The 17,074-nt window shown below is 42.3% G+C and overlaps 3 protein-coding genes across 15 annotated transcripts in view; all 3 read left to right on the top strand.

Moving 5' to 3' along the window:
- LOC101764537 (protein STRUBBELIG-RECEPTOR FAMILY 3) overlaps window positions 1-5,622 on the top strand; it is a 6,297-nt gene extending 675 nt beyond the window's left edge. The window contains exons 2-19 of one of the 6 annotated variants that reach the window (XM_022824415.1): window positions 224-435; window positions 751-880; window positions 976-1,047; window positions 1,155-1,220; window positions 1,306-1,377; window positions 1,478-1,549; window positions 1,647-1,718; window positions 1,807-1,872; window positions 1,989-2,054; window positions 2,146-2,546; window positions 2,643-2,702; window positions 2,852-2,911; window positions 3,013-3,323; window positions 3,420-3,688; window positions 3,764-3,899; window positions 4,594-4,727; window positions 4,857-5,013; window positions 5,092-5,622. In XM_022824415.1, the coding sequence (XP_022680150.1) occupies window positions 318-435; window positions 751-880; window positions 976-1,047; window positions 1,155-1,220; window positions 1,306-1,377; window positions 1,478-1,549; window positions 1,647-1,718; window positions 1,807-1,872; window positions 1,989-2,054; window positions 2,146-2,546; window positions 2,643-2,702; window positions 2,852-2,911; window positions 3,013-3,323; window positions 3,420-3,688; window positions 3,764-3,899; window positions 4,594-4,727; window positions 4,857-5,013; window positions 5,092-5,178 (2,349 nt within the window). In that variant the 5' untranslated portion in view covers window positions 224-317 and the 3' untranslated portion in view covers window positions 5,179-5,622. Of the gene's footprint in view, window positions 1-175; window positions 436-750; window positions 881-975; window positions 1,048-1,154; window positions 1,221-1,305; window positions 1,378-1,477; window positions 1,550-1,646; window positions 1,719-1,806; window positions 1,873-1,988; window positions 2,055-2,145; window positions 2,547-2,642; window positions 2,703-2,851; window positions 2,912-3,012; window positions 3,324-3,419; window positions 3,689-3,763; window positions 3,900-4,593; window positions 4,728-4,856; window positions 5,014-5,091 lie in introns of all 6 variants that reach the window. The other 5 variants (XM_022824416.1, XM_022824417.1, XM_022824414.1 and 2 more) reach the window with 5 other exon arrangements.
- A 714-nt stretch (window positions 5,623-6,336) lies between these two features.
- LOC101762105 lies at window positions 6,337-10,832 on the top strand. Its single transcript, XM_004957989.4, has 5 exons — window positions 6,337-6,664; window positions 7,439-7,488; window positions 8,175-8,252; window positions 8,456-9,401; window positions 9,907-10,832. Exons 1-5 carry the CDS (start codon window positions 6,509-6,511, stop codon window positions 10,528-10,530), a joined length of 1,854 nt encoding a protein of 617 aa, XP_004958046.1. The 5' UTR covers window positions 6,337-6,508; the 3' UTR covers window positions 10,531-10,832.
- Window positions 10,833-11,363: 531 nt separating this feature from the next.
- LOC101761432 lies at window positions 11,364-17,020 on the top strand. 8 transcript variants are annotated; one of them, XM_022823973.1, is made up of 17 exons: window positions 11,364-11,602; window positions 12,096-12,214; window positions 12,342-12,461; window positions 12,557-12,592; window positions 12,710-12,844; window positions 13,001-13,084; window positions 13,151-13,269; window positions 13,412-13,513; window positions 13,882-13,998; window positions 14,082-14,135; window positions 14,317-14,383; window positions 15,148-15,201; window positions 15,613-15,702; window positions 16,142-16,207; window positions 16,291-16,323; window positions 16,569-16,666; window positions 16,760-17,020. In XM_022823973.1, exons 3-17 carry the CDS (start codon window positions 12,372-12,374, stop codon window positions 16,938-16,940), a joined length of 1,326 nt encoding a protein of 441 aa, XP_022679708.1. In that variant the 5' UTR covers window positions 11,364-11,602; window positions 12,096-12,214; window positions 12,342-12,371; the 3' UTR covers window positions 16,941-17,020. The 8 variants fall into 8 exon arrangements, with proteins under 8 accessions (XP_022679708.1, XP_022679707.1, XP_022679706.1 ...); XM_022823972.1 differs by having other exon boundaries at window positions 11,366-11,602; window positions 12,170-12,214; window positions 12,992-13,084; XM_022823971.1 differs by having other exon boundaries at window positions 11,366-11,602; window positions 12,992-13,084.
- The last annotated feature ends 54 nt before the right edge of the window (window positions 17,021-17,074 follow it).

Raw genomic sequence — 17,074 nt, 5'->3', positions numbered from 1 at the left:
CGCCCCCCCCCCCCCCCCCCCCCCCCCCCCCCCAATGTTGTGAGTTTCTTGCGGAATTTTTGCCGGTTTTCGCGGTTGCAAGAATCTTCCGGCATCAGCATTGTTTACTTTCTCGTGCGCCGCTCGTTTCTTTGTCCCCTGTGTTCTTACTGTTCCCTCCCTTTTTTGACCCCAGGCTGGAATCCTCAGGGACTCATTATTGATCATTGTTTCCAAAGAGCAGAGTAACGTGACCGAGTTTGCCACCTTCATCCACTGGGGTCGCTCGTCAGCTCATGCCCGCGTTGGGGGATTGCTGAAGGGATAAGGTCGTGGCGATGAGCAAGCCGGCGCGCGTGCTGCGGGTGTCCCCGCCGCCCCTGGTTGCTTCGGCCGCCATCTTGTTGCTACTCTCCGCGTTACCGTGCTGTCAGCCCTACACTTACGAGCAAGACGGTCTGTATTATCCTCCTTGATACTTGCTACAATTTTCTTAAATTCAGTATTCGTAAGTGCGCTGTAAATATGATTATTGGTTTCATAAGTTCATGCAGGACACTAGATTATCCTCCTCGATACTTGCTACAATTTTCTTAAATACAGTATTCGTAAGTGCGCTGTAAATATGATATTGGTTTCATAAGTTCATGCAGGACACTAGATTGTTTGCATCTTTTTATATCATATAATAATTTACTTAAAGCAAACGGGATAATGCACGTATTTTATTTTTTGGTACCTTATATCGTGTGCTTTTGTTGTGTTTATCAGTGTTTGCGATAAATGGCTTGTACACTGCGCTTGGAGCACCACAGCTGCCTAATTGGACTACAAATGGCGGTGACCCCTGCAATGAGGGTTGGCAGGGTGTTTCATGCGTGGCCTCAAATATTACCTCCATGTATGATCAGTCCTCATGTATTTTTCCTTCAACTTTTCTACTCAATGACCCCCTTTAATTGGTGATCTGAACAATGTAGCATATTTTTCTTGCAGAATTCTCAGCGGTGCAAGTTTGGGTGGACAGCTGGGTAACACTTTGGGGAATTTCACATCATTAATCACCTTGTAAGCTGATTATGTGTAGAGTTTGAGATGCCAGTCTGTCTGGTTCTTAGTTCGTGATATTCTATCAAGTTGGTGCTTAACACTTCCTGATTTGCTACCTCATTTAGGGATCTTAGCAACAATAATATTGGCGGAACCATACCAGATGGTCTACCAGTCACAATGCAGAAATTGTACGTTTGTCCGAGCATTCCATTGCTCTTTTTCCATTCACCTTCATGGCTATTTTTTTTACTAAGCCCTTTCTGTCAATCACAGTTTCCTTTCAGCTAACCAGCTAAGTGGTAGCCTCCCAAGTACATTGTCATCACTTACACTTTTGACAAGCATGTAAGTATATTATTGCCAATAGAAATTCACAGGCCTTCAGAAAATTAAGACTTCCATGATGGTTTCTCAAACTGTCCCTCCTGCGTTCTTTCATTTGCAGGTCACTCAATAACAACCAATTGTCTGGAGATATACCAGATGTATTTTTAGCACTCACTGGACTCGCAAATTTGTGAGAACACACTGACTTGGTTTACAGTGTTATTCTATACTACCACTAACTGATAATTTGAAGTGAGTTAGTAATGTCAATCAACTTTCTTGATTAGAGATTTTTCTTCTAACAACTTGACCGGTCCGCTGCCACCTTCAATGGGAAATTTGACAGCATTGACTAGCCTGTGAGTATTGATGCCTTTTCCACTATCTTTTGGGATATGAAGTTTTAACTAATGTGAATTGCCTAATTTTATACCACAACCATCACAGGCATATTCAGAACAATCAACTAACCGGAACCCTTGATGTGTTGCAAGATCTACCTTTCCAAGATTTGTATGCTCATTCAATTATAGTTTTTATGTCTTATCTTTTCTCGAAGGGCATCTGAATTGGCCTTTCAATGAAATGAAATTTCTGGTTTTCTTATCACAACTGATTTAATTCGACAGGAACATAGAAAACAATCTTTTCTCTGGTCCAGTGCCTGTGAAGTTACTCAACTTGCCAAACTTTAAGTAAGAACTTACAAGATCCTCCTTGACTAAGCTCATATAATTAGTTTCTTTATGGGTTCACAATGCTCATATAATTTATTTTACTGCACAGGAAGGATGGGAACCCATTCAATACCAGCATAGCCCCATCCGCACAACCTCCTGCGGCGCCAACACCATTACCATCAGTCTCGCCTCCAGCTAGGCATGTCCCCACAAAAGAACCTTCAACCTCTTCTAGTGTTCCAGGAGGAAGTACTCCAGGATCGGGAAAACATACTGTATCTACAATCAAATTAGTTGGATATATCCTTACAGGAGTGGTATCAGCAGTAGTTATTGTGCTAATGGCCATGTACTGTTTATCCAAGTGCAAAGAAAGAAAGTCAAGGGATGACATTTATACCAAAAGCAAGATAGGAAGGGTGCCTCAGAAGCTTGGAGAGCCTAAAATCAAGGAAGTGGCAGAAATCAAGGAGTCACCAGTAAAACACGAGAATAATGTTGGGAAAGGTTCCGTTTCTGTCACTTGACACCCAAAATTCTATCATCCGTCTTTGATTTCTCTCTGATCTTGCTCCTTAGTTTTGACATCTGAAAATTTATTAGCAGGTTCCCATGTTATTTCTGACGCAAAGGAGGAGCATAGGTTAAAAATGCCAACATCAGGTGAATGACTTCAAAGCTAGGAAAAATGAATACCAGTATCACCATTTTTACTGCCTTGCAAGTTTGAATACAGGAAAACTTGAAAGATTTACTGCATAGCTGGGTCTGTATTTTCCTCGATCATTTACATTTTAAAGAATGTTTTGCAGCAGCTTCAAATGTTGTTTATGATGCGAGAGATGGGCAAAAGTCAGACTCATCGATGGCAGGTAAATGAGTTGAAATTCAATAGTATCAGAAATCAGAAGTATTATTTCAGTGTATTGCAAGTTTGAATGTATGAAAGTTAATATGAACGCATGCATGGCAGCTGCTCCTGGGGTTGTCACAGTGAAGCCAAAAGAGCATGTAATTGATATGAAAAAGGCTGATAATCTTGTTGAGGAACAGCTGCATCCTATGCAACCTGTTGCACTGCGTACAGAAAAGGTCATCGTCAATCCCAGTGTCCGCACTAGAAAGGGAAGAGTACCTTCAGTTGGAAAGGTAGACTTGACAAGTACTGTCAAGTCCTTTTCCATTGCATCCCTTCAACAATATACCAATAGTTTCAGTGAGGAAAATTTCATAAGAGATAGCAGGTTTGGTAAGGTATATCTGGCAGAGCTTCCTGATGGAGAGGTAAATGGTGCAGTGAAATTTGATGAAATTCTTTTTTCATGTATGTTGACGATACAATCATCAGTTCTGAAATTGTGAAACTCATTTTGTAAGCAGCTACTTGAAGTTTTGGCGATAGATGCTTTTAACTCAAAAGTACCAGTGGACGCCTTTCTTGAGCTAGTTGTCAGCATTTCTGAACTCAGGCATCCTAACATACTTGGGCTTGTTGGATACTGTGCGGAGTTTGAGCAGCGATTACTTGTCTACGAGCACTGTAGCAAGATGACCCTACATGATGAGCTCCATTATTTAGATGACTCAAGCAAGCCATTATCATGGAATGCTCGCCTCCAAGTTGCTGTTGGGGCAGCAAAAGCATTACAGTAAGCAGAATAGTTTGCTCCGTCTTATTTTGTTTGAGTTTTGTCTGAAAGTGCTATTCATATCATTTTTTGCAGACATCTTCATGATGGTTGCCAACCACCAATTGTACATCAGAATTTTGAACCATCTGTTGTTCTTCTGAACAGCACCTTAGTTGTGCATATTTCTGAATCTGGCCTTGCATCATTAGCATCAAAATCAGTATCTCAGGTAAATTAATGTTAATGATGATATTTTTTCGATAAAGGATTCTCCCTGCTTTTATAGAAAGCAAATATGAAGAGTACAACCTTTTCTGTTCAAACACTGGGGATTCCAGTGATCGCTTAGTCAACCATTACAGATATATTCTAAGTTCCTACTGGTAATGATGATATTTTGGTATTAGATTTTCATAAGGATAGTTGAAACTTCAGGTGATGTCGTTTATGTTATCCGAGTCCTGATGACCTGGGTGCCCAACCTGTCTAGTGTATGCTAGTTAAGTCTCTGGAAACAGGCTTGTATTGGCCACATAAAAATATCTAACTCAAAATTATATGTTAAAACAAATGTCAAGCTAGACACAGCTTTAAACATGCATGATGCCATGACACTTTTGGGCTGTTGTGCTATGTTTTTCTAGCTTATTGCTTCTTTATCTGCTGTTATGCTGGTTTTCTCCTTTCATTTTATAATCATTTCGAATGGTATAGAGCTATTTGTTTTCTTGATGTTTTGATGCTGTAATTTAAAGTTGCATTGACAATGTTATTCTTTGAGTTTGGTTATGATACATTGATTTCATAGAAGTTCACTAGTTATTTTCAAAGTAGTGAATACTGGCTAACCAATGTTTTCATGACAAGGGAATGAATGCTATTATTTTCATCTTTCATAAAGCCTGTGCTTCTTTGTATGTCAGTTGTCTGGCCGCACCTTATTCCATTATGAAGCTCCTGAGGTGCATGAATCTGGATCCGTAAGTGATCGAAGTGATGTTTACAGCTTCGGTGTTGTCATGTTGGAACTTCTAACAGGGCGTAAACCTTATGACAGGTAACATTTTAAATAAACAACACAAATCCGTTTTTCACACTCATCTGGCAGTCTGGCAGGTTTATTTTTCTTAAAGATGATATCTGATCCAGCCAATTCAACAATATTTGACATGGGATGGAATTGCAGCTCACGTCCACGCGCTGAACAGCATCTGGTGCGATGGGCCACTTCTCAGCTCTATGATATTGATGCCATAGCAAAGATGGTCGATCCTTCCATTCAAGGACAATGTTCTGAAAAGGCATTGTCGCGTTTTGCTGACATTATTAGCCGCTGCATTCAGGTAAAGCAATTGATCTTAAATCTGACATCTCTTTGCATCAAGATAGACAGTGCGACTAACTTGAGCCTTCTTGTGCAGCATGAACCAGAATTTAGACCACCAATGTCTGAAGTTGTCCAAGACTTAACTCGCATGGTAAGCAATGCATCAAAGGCTTCCATGTAGAGGGGGGAAATGTGGAGGCCGCTGCTTCTAAGTGAATGCAAGAATGCACCTCATTTTGGAGTGTCATGTGGAGCTTCTTGCCAGATTCAGTTCTCCCCCATGTTGCAAAGACGCCTCCGTTGATCATTGATGCAGTAGTAGGATATTCTGGCCGAGGCAAGAACGATGGAATACAGTGGCAGGATGCAAGAATGCACCGTGCTTTTATCCATTGCCATGCTCCTCCTCTGAATCTCTGGTCAATTTATAGTTCGACGAAGCTATTGTTGTAATTCTGTAGTCTGCACAATACAATCTCCAAGCCTGTTTCCAGATCACTTGATGTGATCATGCGTGGTTCTGTAGACCATATGTAAATACGAGAAGTGAAACAAATATATTAGAGTTTGCTCGTGTTAAATTCACTGTATGATTAAATTTGAAGTCCACTCCAAGAAGCCTTTATCTTTTGCTCCGTTTCGTTGGAAAATGCCGCTGAATAATTCCCAATCCAATTCGTGGTCAGATTTAACGGAAAACGAATGTAGGAATCGGAATCTGTAATCCGAATTTCATAGTCTGTTTGGCTTTAGGGGGTGTTAGATCGTCACATCGGATGTTTGATGCTAATTAGGAGTATTAAACATAGACTAATTACAAAACTAATTATACAGATGGAGTGTAATTCGCGAGACGATGGAGTGTAATTCTCGAGACGATTCTATTAAACCTAATTAGTCCATGATTTGACAATGTGGTGCTACAATAACCATTTGCTAATGATGAATTAATTAGACTTAATAAATTCGTCTCGCGAATTAGCACAAAATTCTGCAATTAGTTTTATAATTAGTTTATATTTAATTCTCTTAATTAGCCTGATGTGACAGTGTCGAAGTTTGCGCCTCGTATCCCAGTTCAGTGCTTTTCCGACACGGACCCAATTCGGTCACCGTCGGCTCATCCGATTCCGAATTCCGATGCACGCTGCGCGGTCACAACGGGAAAAAGCGAAGCGGCGAGTGAAAAAAGCGTTCCGTGGCGCGGCGTGCGGCCCCACCACTCCTCGCGCACGCTCTCCCGCCCGGGTGGGTCCGCGCCTCCGCGGCTCCGAGATTAGCACGGCACGGACCCAGAAATAGCAACCCACAAAACCCATCGCCCCCGCCCCCACGCGAGCCGGACCCGAAAAACAGCAGGCGGAACAGGGGAAACCAGACCACCGCCCCGAGACCGCGACGACCCGACACCTCGTCCACCTCTCCTCTCCTCCTGACCTCCCTTTTCCGACTCCTACTGGCTATCCACCGCCCGTACCCCCCGCGATCAAGCCGACCAGAGCCGGCACCCGATGGTGGTGGTGGCGGTGGGAGGCGGGGGCGGCGGCGGGTGGGGGACGTGGGAGGAGCTGGTGCTGGGCGGCGCCGTGCTACGCCACGGGGGCGCCGCGTGGGCCGCCGTCGCCGACGAGCTCCGGACCCGCTCCCCGTGCGCCTTCTCGCCCGAGGTCCGCACCCCGCACCCTGTCAAACCCTAGCTCGTGTGTGTCTGCAGCTCGCGTCCGACTAGGACACGGATTAGGGCATGGCCCTTGGGCCCACCGGCTCGGGAATAACTGTCTCGAGAGAAAATTGGGGCTAGGGTTTCGTGGCCCTACCTGTGGGTATGCTTGATTTTGCAATGTCTTTAGGGCTGTGTGATTCTAGAAATGCATCGCTGACCTTATAGATGCTAAGGGGCTGTTCGATTGGATAGGATTTGCCATGCCATGATTTGAGTTTAAAAAAGGGGAGCCCAGTCACAAGGACAAGGATGTAGGCATTAATGAAGTGTGCCACAGTAACTAGCAATGCAATGATGACACACATTGCACAGTTTGTGCTCAAATTGCTGCTCAGATGTTATAATAGCCATTGAAATGCTTTACATAACTTTTCATACTTGCACACGAGGGGCACATAAATCACTCTATTAGGTAAAAAATCTTCTCTCAGAAACAAGATAATTTCTCGGCAGCCTACCCCAACTTGCTTGGAAATAAAAGGCTTTGCTGCTACTGCTGTATAATCTCCCGGGCATGTTTTTCTTACTACTTTTTCTAGCAATGCAGATGTAGGGGAACCTTGAACCTAATGATGTGTGCTCTTTGTGTAACTATTTTTACGCATCACGCTGTGTCTGATTACATTACATTTGAGCTGTTAAGTTATGGCAGATTGATTGAGTCGTTTATACTAGAGCTGCGTACCAGTTCTTTGCTTACAATTGTTTATATTTCCAGGAATGTGAAGCAAAATTTGCAGAGATACAGTCACGCTACTCCCCATGCAAGTAAGTGTACGCCTGATCTGTGATATTCATATTCCATACCTGCTTATCCACTACATGACCTTGCAAGTTGAATTTGCGCGTTGTAGAACAACAACTGCATATCATTATGTATTTCAAGAAGTTGAAATCAGATGAATTTTAAGCTCGTTTTGCCTATGATGGTGCGGGAGCTGATCAGCTGAATAAGAACTTCATGAATCTCTGAACATATTCATCATATAGCGCACGATAGTTGAAAAGAATCTTTGCTGTTTTACCAAAAGATAAGATGCTCACTGCATGCTGCATTTGATCATATTAAATATTAGTTGCTAATCAGCATTTCTGAAGGCTGCACTCAGCCATTAGAAATGCTTGCACTTCTTTCTATTTGCGGGTTGGTGATTTCAGGTTTTTAAGTTGGCATTTTGCTACTTCCAGCAGTGAGCTGATTTAGGCTGGATAGGGGATAAAATACAAGCGGACAAAGAGGGAAAAAAAACTTTAAAACTTGGACCACTTCATCAACAATCTCAGTTTGAAGATTGTATTCACAATCCCATAAATAATAATTAATAAGTTACGTATGTGAAAATGTAGGACGTTGAAGTGCCTTTCAGATGGCTGCAGTTGAATATAGATAATTGTATGTTGTGAAGTATCTTATATTCATCTGAGTTCTGATCATTGTATTTGCTTCAATACAGTGCTTGGTTTGAAGAGCTTCGCAAGCAGAGAGTTGCTGAACTGAAAAGGGAATTGGAGAAGTCAGAAAATTCTATTGGGTTAGTGCCAATTTGTTCACTCTTATCTGAGCATTTTTGCATTTCACTTAAGTTGTTGATATTTTGTTCTTATATGGTCGACTCTCCCGGATACTATCTGTATTTATTGTTTTTCATCCGAGCAATTCATTGTTTGATACTTTGCCAACTTTCTGGATTTTCTCTACGTTTTGGTAAAGTATGATCTTCTTTTACCCTTCCAGATCCCTCCAATCTGTGATTGAAAGCCTCAGCAATAGCAAACATGGTGACGGGAGTTCTGAATGCCGCACCAGTCATACTGAATCATGTTCGCACTCCGAAAATATAGCAGATACTTCCTCAGGTAAAGAAGCATCCAGAGACAGATCATCAGCAGCTAGTTTCACAGAGGAAGCAAGCAACAGTCAGAAATCTCAGCAAGTGCAGCGGTGTGATACTGATTCAATTCAAGCTAATAATCCATCACCAGATGAGCCATATCCCCAGGCCCAAGTTGAGAAGGTCTGCCCCAAAGATAGCTTGCTTTGGGGTTCTAGAAAGCAAAGAGGAAGGAGAGCTAGAAGGACTCTTATAAAAGGTGGTCATAGTAGTAGAGATGGTGACCCTACATCTACAGCGTGCATAGAAGAGAGGGAGGGTTCCTCTGAAGGCTGCATGACGGACTTGAAAAGTCCAAAGGTAGAATCTATTGTGGTGAAGAAGGGTTTGAAATCTCCAAAGGTAGAATCTAGTGTGATGAATAAGGATTTGAAAACTCCAAATGTGGGATCTGGTGTAATGAAGAAGGGTTTGAAAACTCCAAATGGAGAATCTGATGTGATGAAGAAGGGCTTGAAATCTCCCAAAGCAGAATCGGATGTTTTGAAGGGCTTGAAAACTCCCAAAGCAGAATCTGATGTCACGAAGAAGGGCTTGAAAACTCCCAAAGCAGAATCTGATGTCACGAAGAAGGGCTTGAAAACTCCTAAAGCAGAATCTGATTTCATGAAGAAGGGCTTGAAAACTCCTAAAGCAGAATCTGATGTCATGAAGAAGGGCTTGAAAACTCCAAAGGCAGAATGTGGTCAGGCTGTGGTTGAGAAAATTAAACAAAAGCTGACAGAGATTTTGAGTTCTATATCCACTCAAGGTGACTGTTTAATGTTGCAACGCCAACTTGATACCCAGGTATGATGGATTTACCTAATTTACTCACCTTTGTATTTCCGGTGCCTCAGTAGATGGTATAAGTTATTGGTATATACTTCCTTCACTGATTAATATCGGACTTATGTTGACTTTTGATAAAGACTAAGGAGGTCATAATTGAGAGAGCTACGTGAGGAAATGACCTAGATACCTTGTCATAATTGTCTTGGAATGATGAGAGGGGATGCTTCATGTGTGTGTCAATAGTTTTGAAACTTCTGTTAGAGCCGCTAAACTGTTTTTCCTGCTAGGAGATTAGTCAAGACAGGTTTATGGATCTTTAATTTAGTTTATTTTCTTATTATGTGTCTGAAGTTGGTCTTGTTGAATTAGGTAAACCATGCAGTGCTTGCTTATGTAGTCTTGTACAAGATTTATTTTACTTCTCAAATTAATTGTGCCATCAAATCATTCAAGGTCAGTCAAATAGCAGGAACACATATGGATCTGAATTTTATCTCACTTCTTACCTTTTCGTCTACAGAGGAAAAGGGTTAGATACAAGAAGATGATTCGCCGGCATATGGACTTCCGGACCCTTCACTCTAAGATCAAGAGTGGCGCCATCTCTTCCACCAAGGAGCTTCTGAGAGACATTCTCATTTTTGTGAATAATGTAATAGCTTTCTACCCAAAGGCTACATTGGAGCATATGGCTGCAGTTGAGCTTCGGGGCTTTGCATGCAAAACTGTAATGCAGAGTACAAGTTTGCTCTTGAAGAGCCATGGAGAGACGGGAACAGCTGGTGCCTCTGTAGTGAAGCAGAATGCTCGAGCCCTGCAGCCTGGACGTCCTGGCCCTGGTGATGCAAGGGGAAGCAAGGTTGCTTCAAAGGAAGCTACTGCCAAGGAGGGTGAGGGCAAGAGCTCTCGCAGTGATACATCATTAACAGCTAATCAAAAGACTACCCAGAGAAATGAGCCGGACAAGAAGAGAGGCGTTGGTCGGCCTCCAAAGAGTGGGCAGAAGACTGCTGGGGCACAGGAAGATAACCCCAGTAAAGGCAGGAAGAGGGGTGCTGGTGCACAGGTAGATAGCCCCAGCAAAGGCAGGAAGAGGAGTGCTGAGGATAGCATCAGCAAAGGCGGCAAGAAGAGCCGGCGGTGAAGCTACCATCAGCTCGATGCAAAACTGTGTACAGCTTTAACCATATCATAGGCTAGTCCCTTCCAGACGGTGTTGTTTACCTGGCAAAAAACCTGTGGCCCAGTAATCAAACTGATGTAACAGGAAGGGATAGCTGTTTTTGGTGTTTTTTTTTTGTAAGGGCTGAGGAGCGAGGAGTAAGGACAGTTAGAAGGGAACCCTTATTTGCCTGTAGAGATTTTCCGAGTTAGGCTATACATGTTTGACTGTGTAATGTTGCAGTTTCCAGATTAAAGGTATCTGGACGAGCAGAACTGCACCAACATGTCTGTCTGAGCAATTGTTGCTGCTTGTTATCCGTGTGAGCTGATGCTTATATAAACACAACAAGAGTGGAGTGGACTGGCTGGACCAGATCAAACTCCACGCTAGCTAAAATTGTGTTCCAGCAGCACCAGAGAAGCAGAAGCGGCACGCCGGCAGTGTTGGGCCGGTGGTGCCTGTGCACCGATCCATCATCATCTCTTTTGCATCCCACTCGTGGGCCGCGTGCATTTTGTCACTCACGACGGCCTCGAGAGTTCACGTGTTGTTGTTGCAGGGACCAACAAACCGACCGGAAAACCCGGTCGTGGGCGCGGCCGAAACGGCAGCTGCGCGCTCGTCGCGCGAGCGGGCGGAGGACGCCCCGTGTGTGGGGCGCTGCGACCTGGGCGAGGCGCCACCCGTCGCCCTTCCTCTGATGCGCTGACCCCGACCGTCGCTATCGCGCGTCGGCTCTCTGGCTCCCTCCCCGCAGCCGCCTCCGCCCGTGCCCGTGCCCGTCCCCGTCAGCCCGTCCCAACTCCCCCTCCCACTCCCACCCCCACCCCCAACCTTTCCCAATCCCTCCGGGCTCCGGCACCGCGAGACGTTTCGTTAACCTTTGACACGCAGCAGAGGCACCGCCGGTGCCCTCGCTGCCAAGCGCCCGCCCGCCCGTGAGGTCGGCGTGACGAGTGGCGAGAGGCGCCTCCTCCACCGCCCATTGCGCGTTCAGCTCCGAGGCCTCCCGCCCGCCGCGGACTCGTCGCCGGCTCCTCCAGCCGCCGCGGTAATTTCGCTTTCTTCTTCTCGACCCGTAGGGAGTACCATCATCCATGCGCTATCACGGATTGGTCCTGATCGTGCCTTGGGGTGCTCTTACCCGCAATTGGGAAACGATCTCTTGTGACGCCCTCGTTGCCGCGAGGTGACTCCCGAGCTTCAACTGGAGGGTTAGGGGATAAGAGTAGCGTAATTTGGTTGCGGCTGGTGTGTGAGTGTTCCCGTTCCGCTCGGCATCGATGCGTGCGTTACACCCCGTTGCCGTCAATTTGCTTCCGATGTCCACATATTCATTTGAGATTTCGCCCCCGCGTTCTCCCTCTCCTTTTCTGTTTTCTAATTGTTAAGAATTTTACACTTTGTTTTATGTGGTATACGTCTGAATTCAAGCAACACGCCTTAGAACATTTTTTGGGACCACCCCAAATGAACTGAGTCAATCTTTACATTATAAAATTATGACAACATATTATTTGCTATATTTTATGACCTGCATGCAGGGTGTCATGAAATAATCCTGATGTGCTCGAGTTGCATCTTAACACCATAAGAAGACTGATTCATCTGTTTCCAGATCTACAGGAAAAAAAAGTCAAAAACTAGTGCCTTGCAATATAAGGTGAGTTTGCATGTGTTCTTTTGATGATTCATTGCTTGTTAGTGGCATCTACAATTCCTGAGCTCTTAAAAGGGTGGTTCAGTGTGAGGTCACGATTCTGTATTGCTACCTACTTTTGATTCCACAGAATGGTAAGGAGGGCGATAGCTATCCTAAGATGAAACTGCGGTTGCATCTATTGGTCCTGTGCGTGATTATCGTGTTCCTGGTTTACAACATGGCTAACTTTCAACATAAGCAGACATCGGTAACAATCAATATCCCTCGTTTATTCAAAACGGAGTTCTCTGAACAAAAATATACCTGAAGGATGAATCTGATGTGATTATGCAATTTTTACAGTTGGAAGCAAAATCTCGACCATTTGATACAGTGACGGTATGTGGACAAATTATTTCTATCAAAAGTTAGAAAAATTGTTTCCTCCCTATCAACCCAGAAGCAGAGTTTATTTTGCTACTAAGACATGGATTGCGCCTCCATTTTAAACATCAGGTGTTTGACAGAGCTGCTGTCAAGGTGTCTCAAAAAGCTGTTGCTAGGATTGGATATTTGCCCCATGGTATAGTGGAGTCTAACTCCGACATGGAGTTGAAGCCATTGTGGCTGACGACAAGTGCAGAGTCACAGGTCAGTTGGGTACATCTCCTCTTAAGAGCTTTGATTCCAGTACAAAATTTCTGTTGGTTTCACTTGTCAAACTCATCAACCATTAGCTGCTCCCACCTCATAAGTACAAAATCTTATTTAGTTATTTAATGCTCTGTAAGTGTTTAGTTCCAGCAGAAGTCTAAACAGAACGACCAGTTTTTGATTGCCATTGCTGCTGGTATAAATCAGAAAAAAACTGTGGACGCTATTATAAAGAAGGTACTTCATTACTACCTCCGTAAGAACTAATTGCACATAATTGTCATGTAACTCTTGAGTGTTCAGTTTCTTCCAGAAAATTTTACAGCCATGTTGTTCCATTATGATGGGAATGTCAACGGGTGGAATGATCTGCCGTGGAGCAAAAGTGTGATACATATAGCTGCTTCTAACCAGACAAAATGGTATGGTATTTCCTTCTTTGCTCTGAGATTGGACATGCCTTGTCTCTCTTTTGCAACCAAAAAAGGGTATTGTTCTACCCTTCATTTTTTATCTGGTATCGTTTAGCTTCAAGATAAAATGTCAAGGCATCTGTTTTTGTAGGTGGTTTGCAAAGAGGTTCCTCCATCCTTCTGTTGTCTCCATGTATCAGTACATCTTTCTTTGGGACGAAGATCTGGAAGTAGATAACTTTAACCCAAGAAGGTATAGTGTTACATGAAAGCAACCTGATGCTTCAAACTTATCATTGCCTAGCAGTAAAAAAAAATACAAACAAGGAAAGATGTACAGAAACGTATAATTTTATCAGAGTCCAGTTTATTGGATTTTTTAAATCATGGTTCAGGCTGCTACTAATATAAACTGACAGTTTTCAAGATGTTTCTGCTGCCAGGCATGTCCTAGGCGTCTAATGTTACTTGCCTTCTTAAAAGTAATCCAGCTTTAAGTACTTGTTCCAGATAGGAGAAATCTTTGAAGAAATGGCATTATGCTAATGTTCTCCCCAAAAGGAGTTTGTTCGATCTGTTCATTCTCTGCACCAATTTAGCTAATGCATTGATTCCCTTCAGATACTTAAATATAGTTAAATCAGAAGGGCTGGAGATATCACAACCAGGTCTTGACTCTAAACTTTCTGAAATTCATCACCGGATAACTGTTCGTAAAAGAACAGGGAGTTTTCATAGGTAAGTTCCATGTCGTGCAACCTTTATTTTGGAAACTTGTGGTTACATCATAACTAAATCAAACAGCATGTGTATTTGTATAGAAGAGTTAGTCGGGCTAACAAAGAATGTTCAAGAGAAGGACCGCCTTGTTCTGGGTATATTTTCTTTCTTGAATCCTTTCTTGTGCTACAACAGAAACTTTTGATGATTAACTCTTTACATTTTTACTGCTTGATCTGGTTACACCAGTATCGTCTTACTGTTTAGTAACCACAGTACACTTACGACAAATATGATTGAGAGCTGTCCATGACATGATAATTATTTGATCCATAGATGGGTTGAGGGCATGGCGCCGGTTTTCTCAAAGTCTGCTTGGCAATGTGTGTGGCATCTTATTCAGGTAGACTTTGTCTTCATATAATTTCTTAACTAGGTTTGCATATTTGAACTTACCATTGTACCACACAGTATGACCGTTTTCCTTTCAGCGGTTCATAAGTTGTGGGCATGGGTTGTACAAAATGGTATAGGATTAGATGTCCATGTGTATGGCTAGTCCCGGTTGGTATTTGGACTCACATAACTGTGGTTAACCATGTTGAGAAAAGTATGGACGGAAACCCAAACAGGCAAAGCTAGTGCATTTTGGAACTTGGGGCTTACACTGACCTCTCTTAGTGTTAATTCTTCACATTTTGTTTCTTTCTGAAATACCTTAGGTCTTCACATTTTTTTTCTTTCTAAAATGTATTAAGTATCTATATTTTGCTTCTTTCTGAAATAATATGACTACAAAAGCAGTTAATATATACTAGATAGGTATTAACTACTTGTATCATTGGCCCAATATATTTCTGGATTTTTAATATCACAACTAAGATTAGTTTGGACTGTGGATGCTACATATGTTTTCATTTTATGTCATTACTTGTGTTGTCACTGCTGCAGTTGTCCGGAGCACAGGAAGGAGAAAGAGCCCACATTAATTCATATATCATATTTAAACTGACTGTTTGATTACTATAAGAGTATGATACATCGACATATAATTAACCTGCTTTCGAAAAAAGAAAGTACTTTGTGTGATATTCTCTTTTGTCTTCGACCTGGTTGACTTTTGTGGATTATTCCAGCTATTGATATATCTACATTATATTTATACAGAATGATCTTATCCATGGATGGGGCATCGATTACAAGTTTGGGTATTGTGCTCAGGTATGTTTAAATATTGTTTGAGTAACTGTGGCATGCTTTATAATTTAATTTCATCTAAAGTGTTTATTGATTAAGTTGTTCATATGGCTTCTCTCGATTTATAATTATTTGTTATCATAATGATGAAAACTATAAATTATGATAGTATTCCCAAGAAAATTATATAGCACTATTTTTCATGTGGTCAATATAATTTTTCTGTGGTAATCTATTGAAAGTGATCTTTTTTTGCCCGAGGTTAATTGATATAAAAGAATACAAACTTCTGTAGTCATTTATGTTCTAAAGCATCTAGCATATTTTAATTCAGACTATATTAACTTTGAGTTTGTGACCTCATTGTCCAAGATATCTTCTTCTTATTTGGCAAACACTCTAAATATAACTTGTTTTTTCTTATACTGCTTTCAGGGTGACAGGACAAAGAACATCGGAGTAGTTGATAGTGAATTTATAGTTCATCGAGGAGTGCAGACATTAGGAGGTTCGACAACGACAAAGGTTTGTGGAAACTTCTGTTTTAGTGTTGCAAGTTGGAACCTTGATGTCTCTTTAAAACACACATTCACAATATTTGTTACTTATATAAGAACAATACATCATAGCAATATATTTCAGCACACTCCAAATTTGAGCTGCACCATGTAATGAAACAACACACAAAGCTTTTATCTGTTCTTGAGAATAACAGTTTGAGCGCACTTGTTTGCATAATTCATATACTCCTTTCATAATCAAGTCTTTTAAGGAGACAATAAAAGCCCTTTGTCGTGATTTGTGGTAGGTGGTGGAAAGTGCATTAAAATATTGCCATAGGACTTTCTTCTGATATTCCTTATTGTATCTGCACCTTCACATCTTGTATGGTATGAATTTTCTTTGTTCATGTGCAAAGTAATGTTGAATGTTTCCTGTATTTTTTCCTTTTGAATTCTGGAAGGATGGCACTCGAGGCAAAAAAGCTCAGCAACTCCGTCAGAAAGATGCTCAAGTGCAAAAGACAAGAGTATGTTCTTTGTGCATGACATCGTAATGCTGCGTTTTCTTATGTGACCTCTGCATAACTCTTGTGTTATAATCTGTAACCAGGGGAGGGCAGCAGGCCTCGACATGCGAACAAAGGTGAGCTAACAAACCAAGCAAGTCTTAGTGCACAGTTTCATGACATAGTTAATAAGACCGAGAACTTGGTAACCGTGCACATATGATGAATCTCCTCTCACATATGATAAAACTTCCTCACCTCTCTCCTCACAATGACCTTGCCACGTCATCAAAATTAATGATGTGGCATGTTATTTAATGGTTATGAAACTTTTGATGAAACATCCACTGAGACTGATCTTAGCTGCTGCGCATCGTATCAGATGTCAACTCATCCCTCAGTCGGGAGAAAATGCAGTTGGAATCTGAAACCTCAGAGCTCCAGGAAAAAAAAACCCACTGCTACAGTGCCACTTCGCTTGTAAAATCTGCATTTCCCTTGAGTTAAAAATGACACCACAAGAATTAAAATGATCGTAGTACAGATTGTCATAATTTTGTTTCAACTTTGCAGATCCGGAGAAAATCACGATCTGAGCTTCGTGATTTCCAGAAGCGCTGGGACCGGGCCGCAAGGGAAGACAGAACATGGGTCGATCCGTTTGCTCGCTCTCGAAGAAAACGGAGGAATAGAAACCCACAGTAGATTGGCAGTCTTCATAGTTACACAATATCCCATTTGGACCATTGATTGAGAATGTATACTTGCATAATTGATGCTGTATAAAATTTAAAAAAAATGAACGAACGGCACGGATTGTGCCACTTTTCCCTCGTCTTCTTCCCTCCCTTACCTTCCCCTCCCTCCCGCCGCGCAAACCCTCGCCCC

This window comes from Setaria italica, chromosome II, assembly GCF_000263155.2.
Source record: "Setaria italica strain Yugu1 chromosome II, Setaria_italica_v2.0, whole genome shotgun sequence".
Classification (NCBI taxonomy): Eukaryota; Viridiplantae; Streptophyta; class Magnoliopsida; order Poales; family Poaceae; genus Setaria; species Setaria italica.
The sequence above is the reverse complement of the archived record's forward strand: the minus strand, read 5'-3'. Positions and strand labels throughout refer to the sequence as shown.

What these genes read in the sequence shown, in the direction of transcription:
- LOC101762105 (XM_004957989.4), top strand. Translation starts at nt 6,509, where the DNA reads ATGGTGGTGGTGGCGGTGGGAGGCGGGGGCGGCGGCGGGTGGGGGACG. An exon ending in CGTGCGCCTTCTCGCCCGAG is followed by an intron (nt 6,665 to 7,438) that starts GTCCGCACCCCG and finishes TTATATTTCCAG; the next exon opens with GAATGTGAAGCAAAATTTGC. An exon ending in TCACGCTACTCCCCATGCAA is followed by an intron (nt 7,489 to 8,174) that starts GTAAGTGTACGC and finishes GCTTCAATACAG; the next exon opens with TGCTTGGTTTGAAGAGCTTC.
- LOC101761432 (XM_022823972.1), top strand. Translation starts at nt 12,372, where the DNA reads ATGAAACTGCGGTTGCATCTATTGGTCCTGTGCGTGATTATCGTGTTC. An exon ending in GATAACTTTAACCCAAGAAG is followed by an intron (nt 13,514 to 13,881) that starts GTATAGTGTTAC and finishes GATTCCCTTCAG; the next exon opens with ATACTTAAATATAGTTAAAT. An exon ending in GTGTGTGGCATCTTATTCAG is followed by an intron (nt 14,384 to 15,147) that starts GTAGACTTTGTC and finishes ATATTTATACAG; the next exon opens with AATGATCTTATCCATGGATG.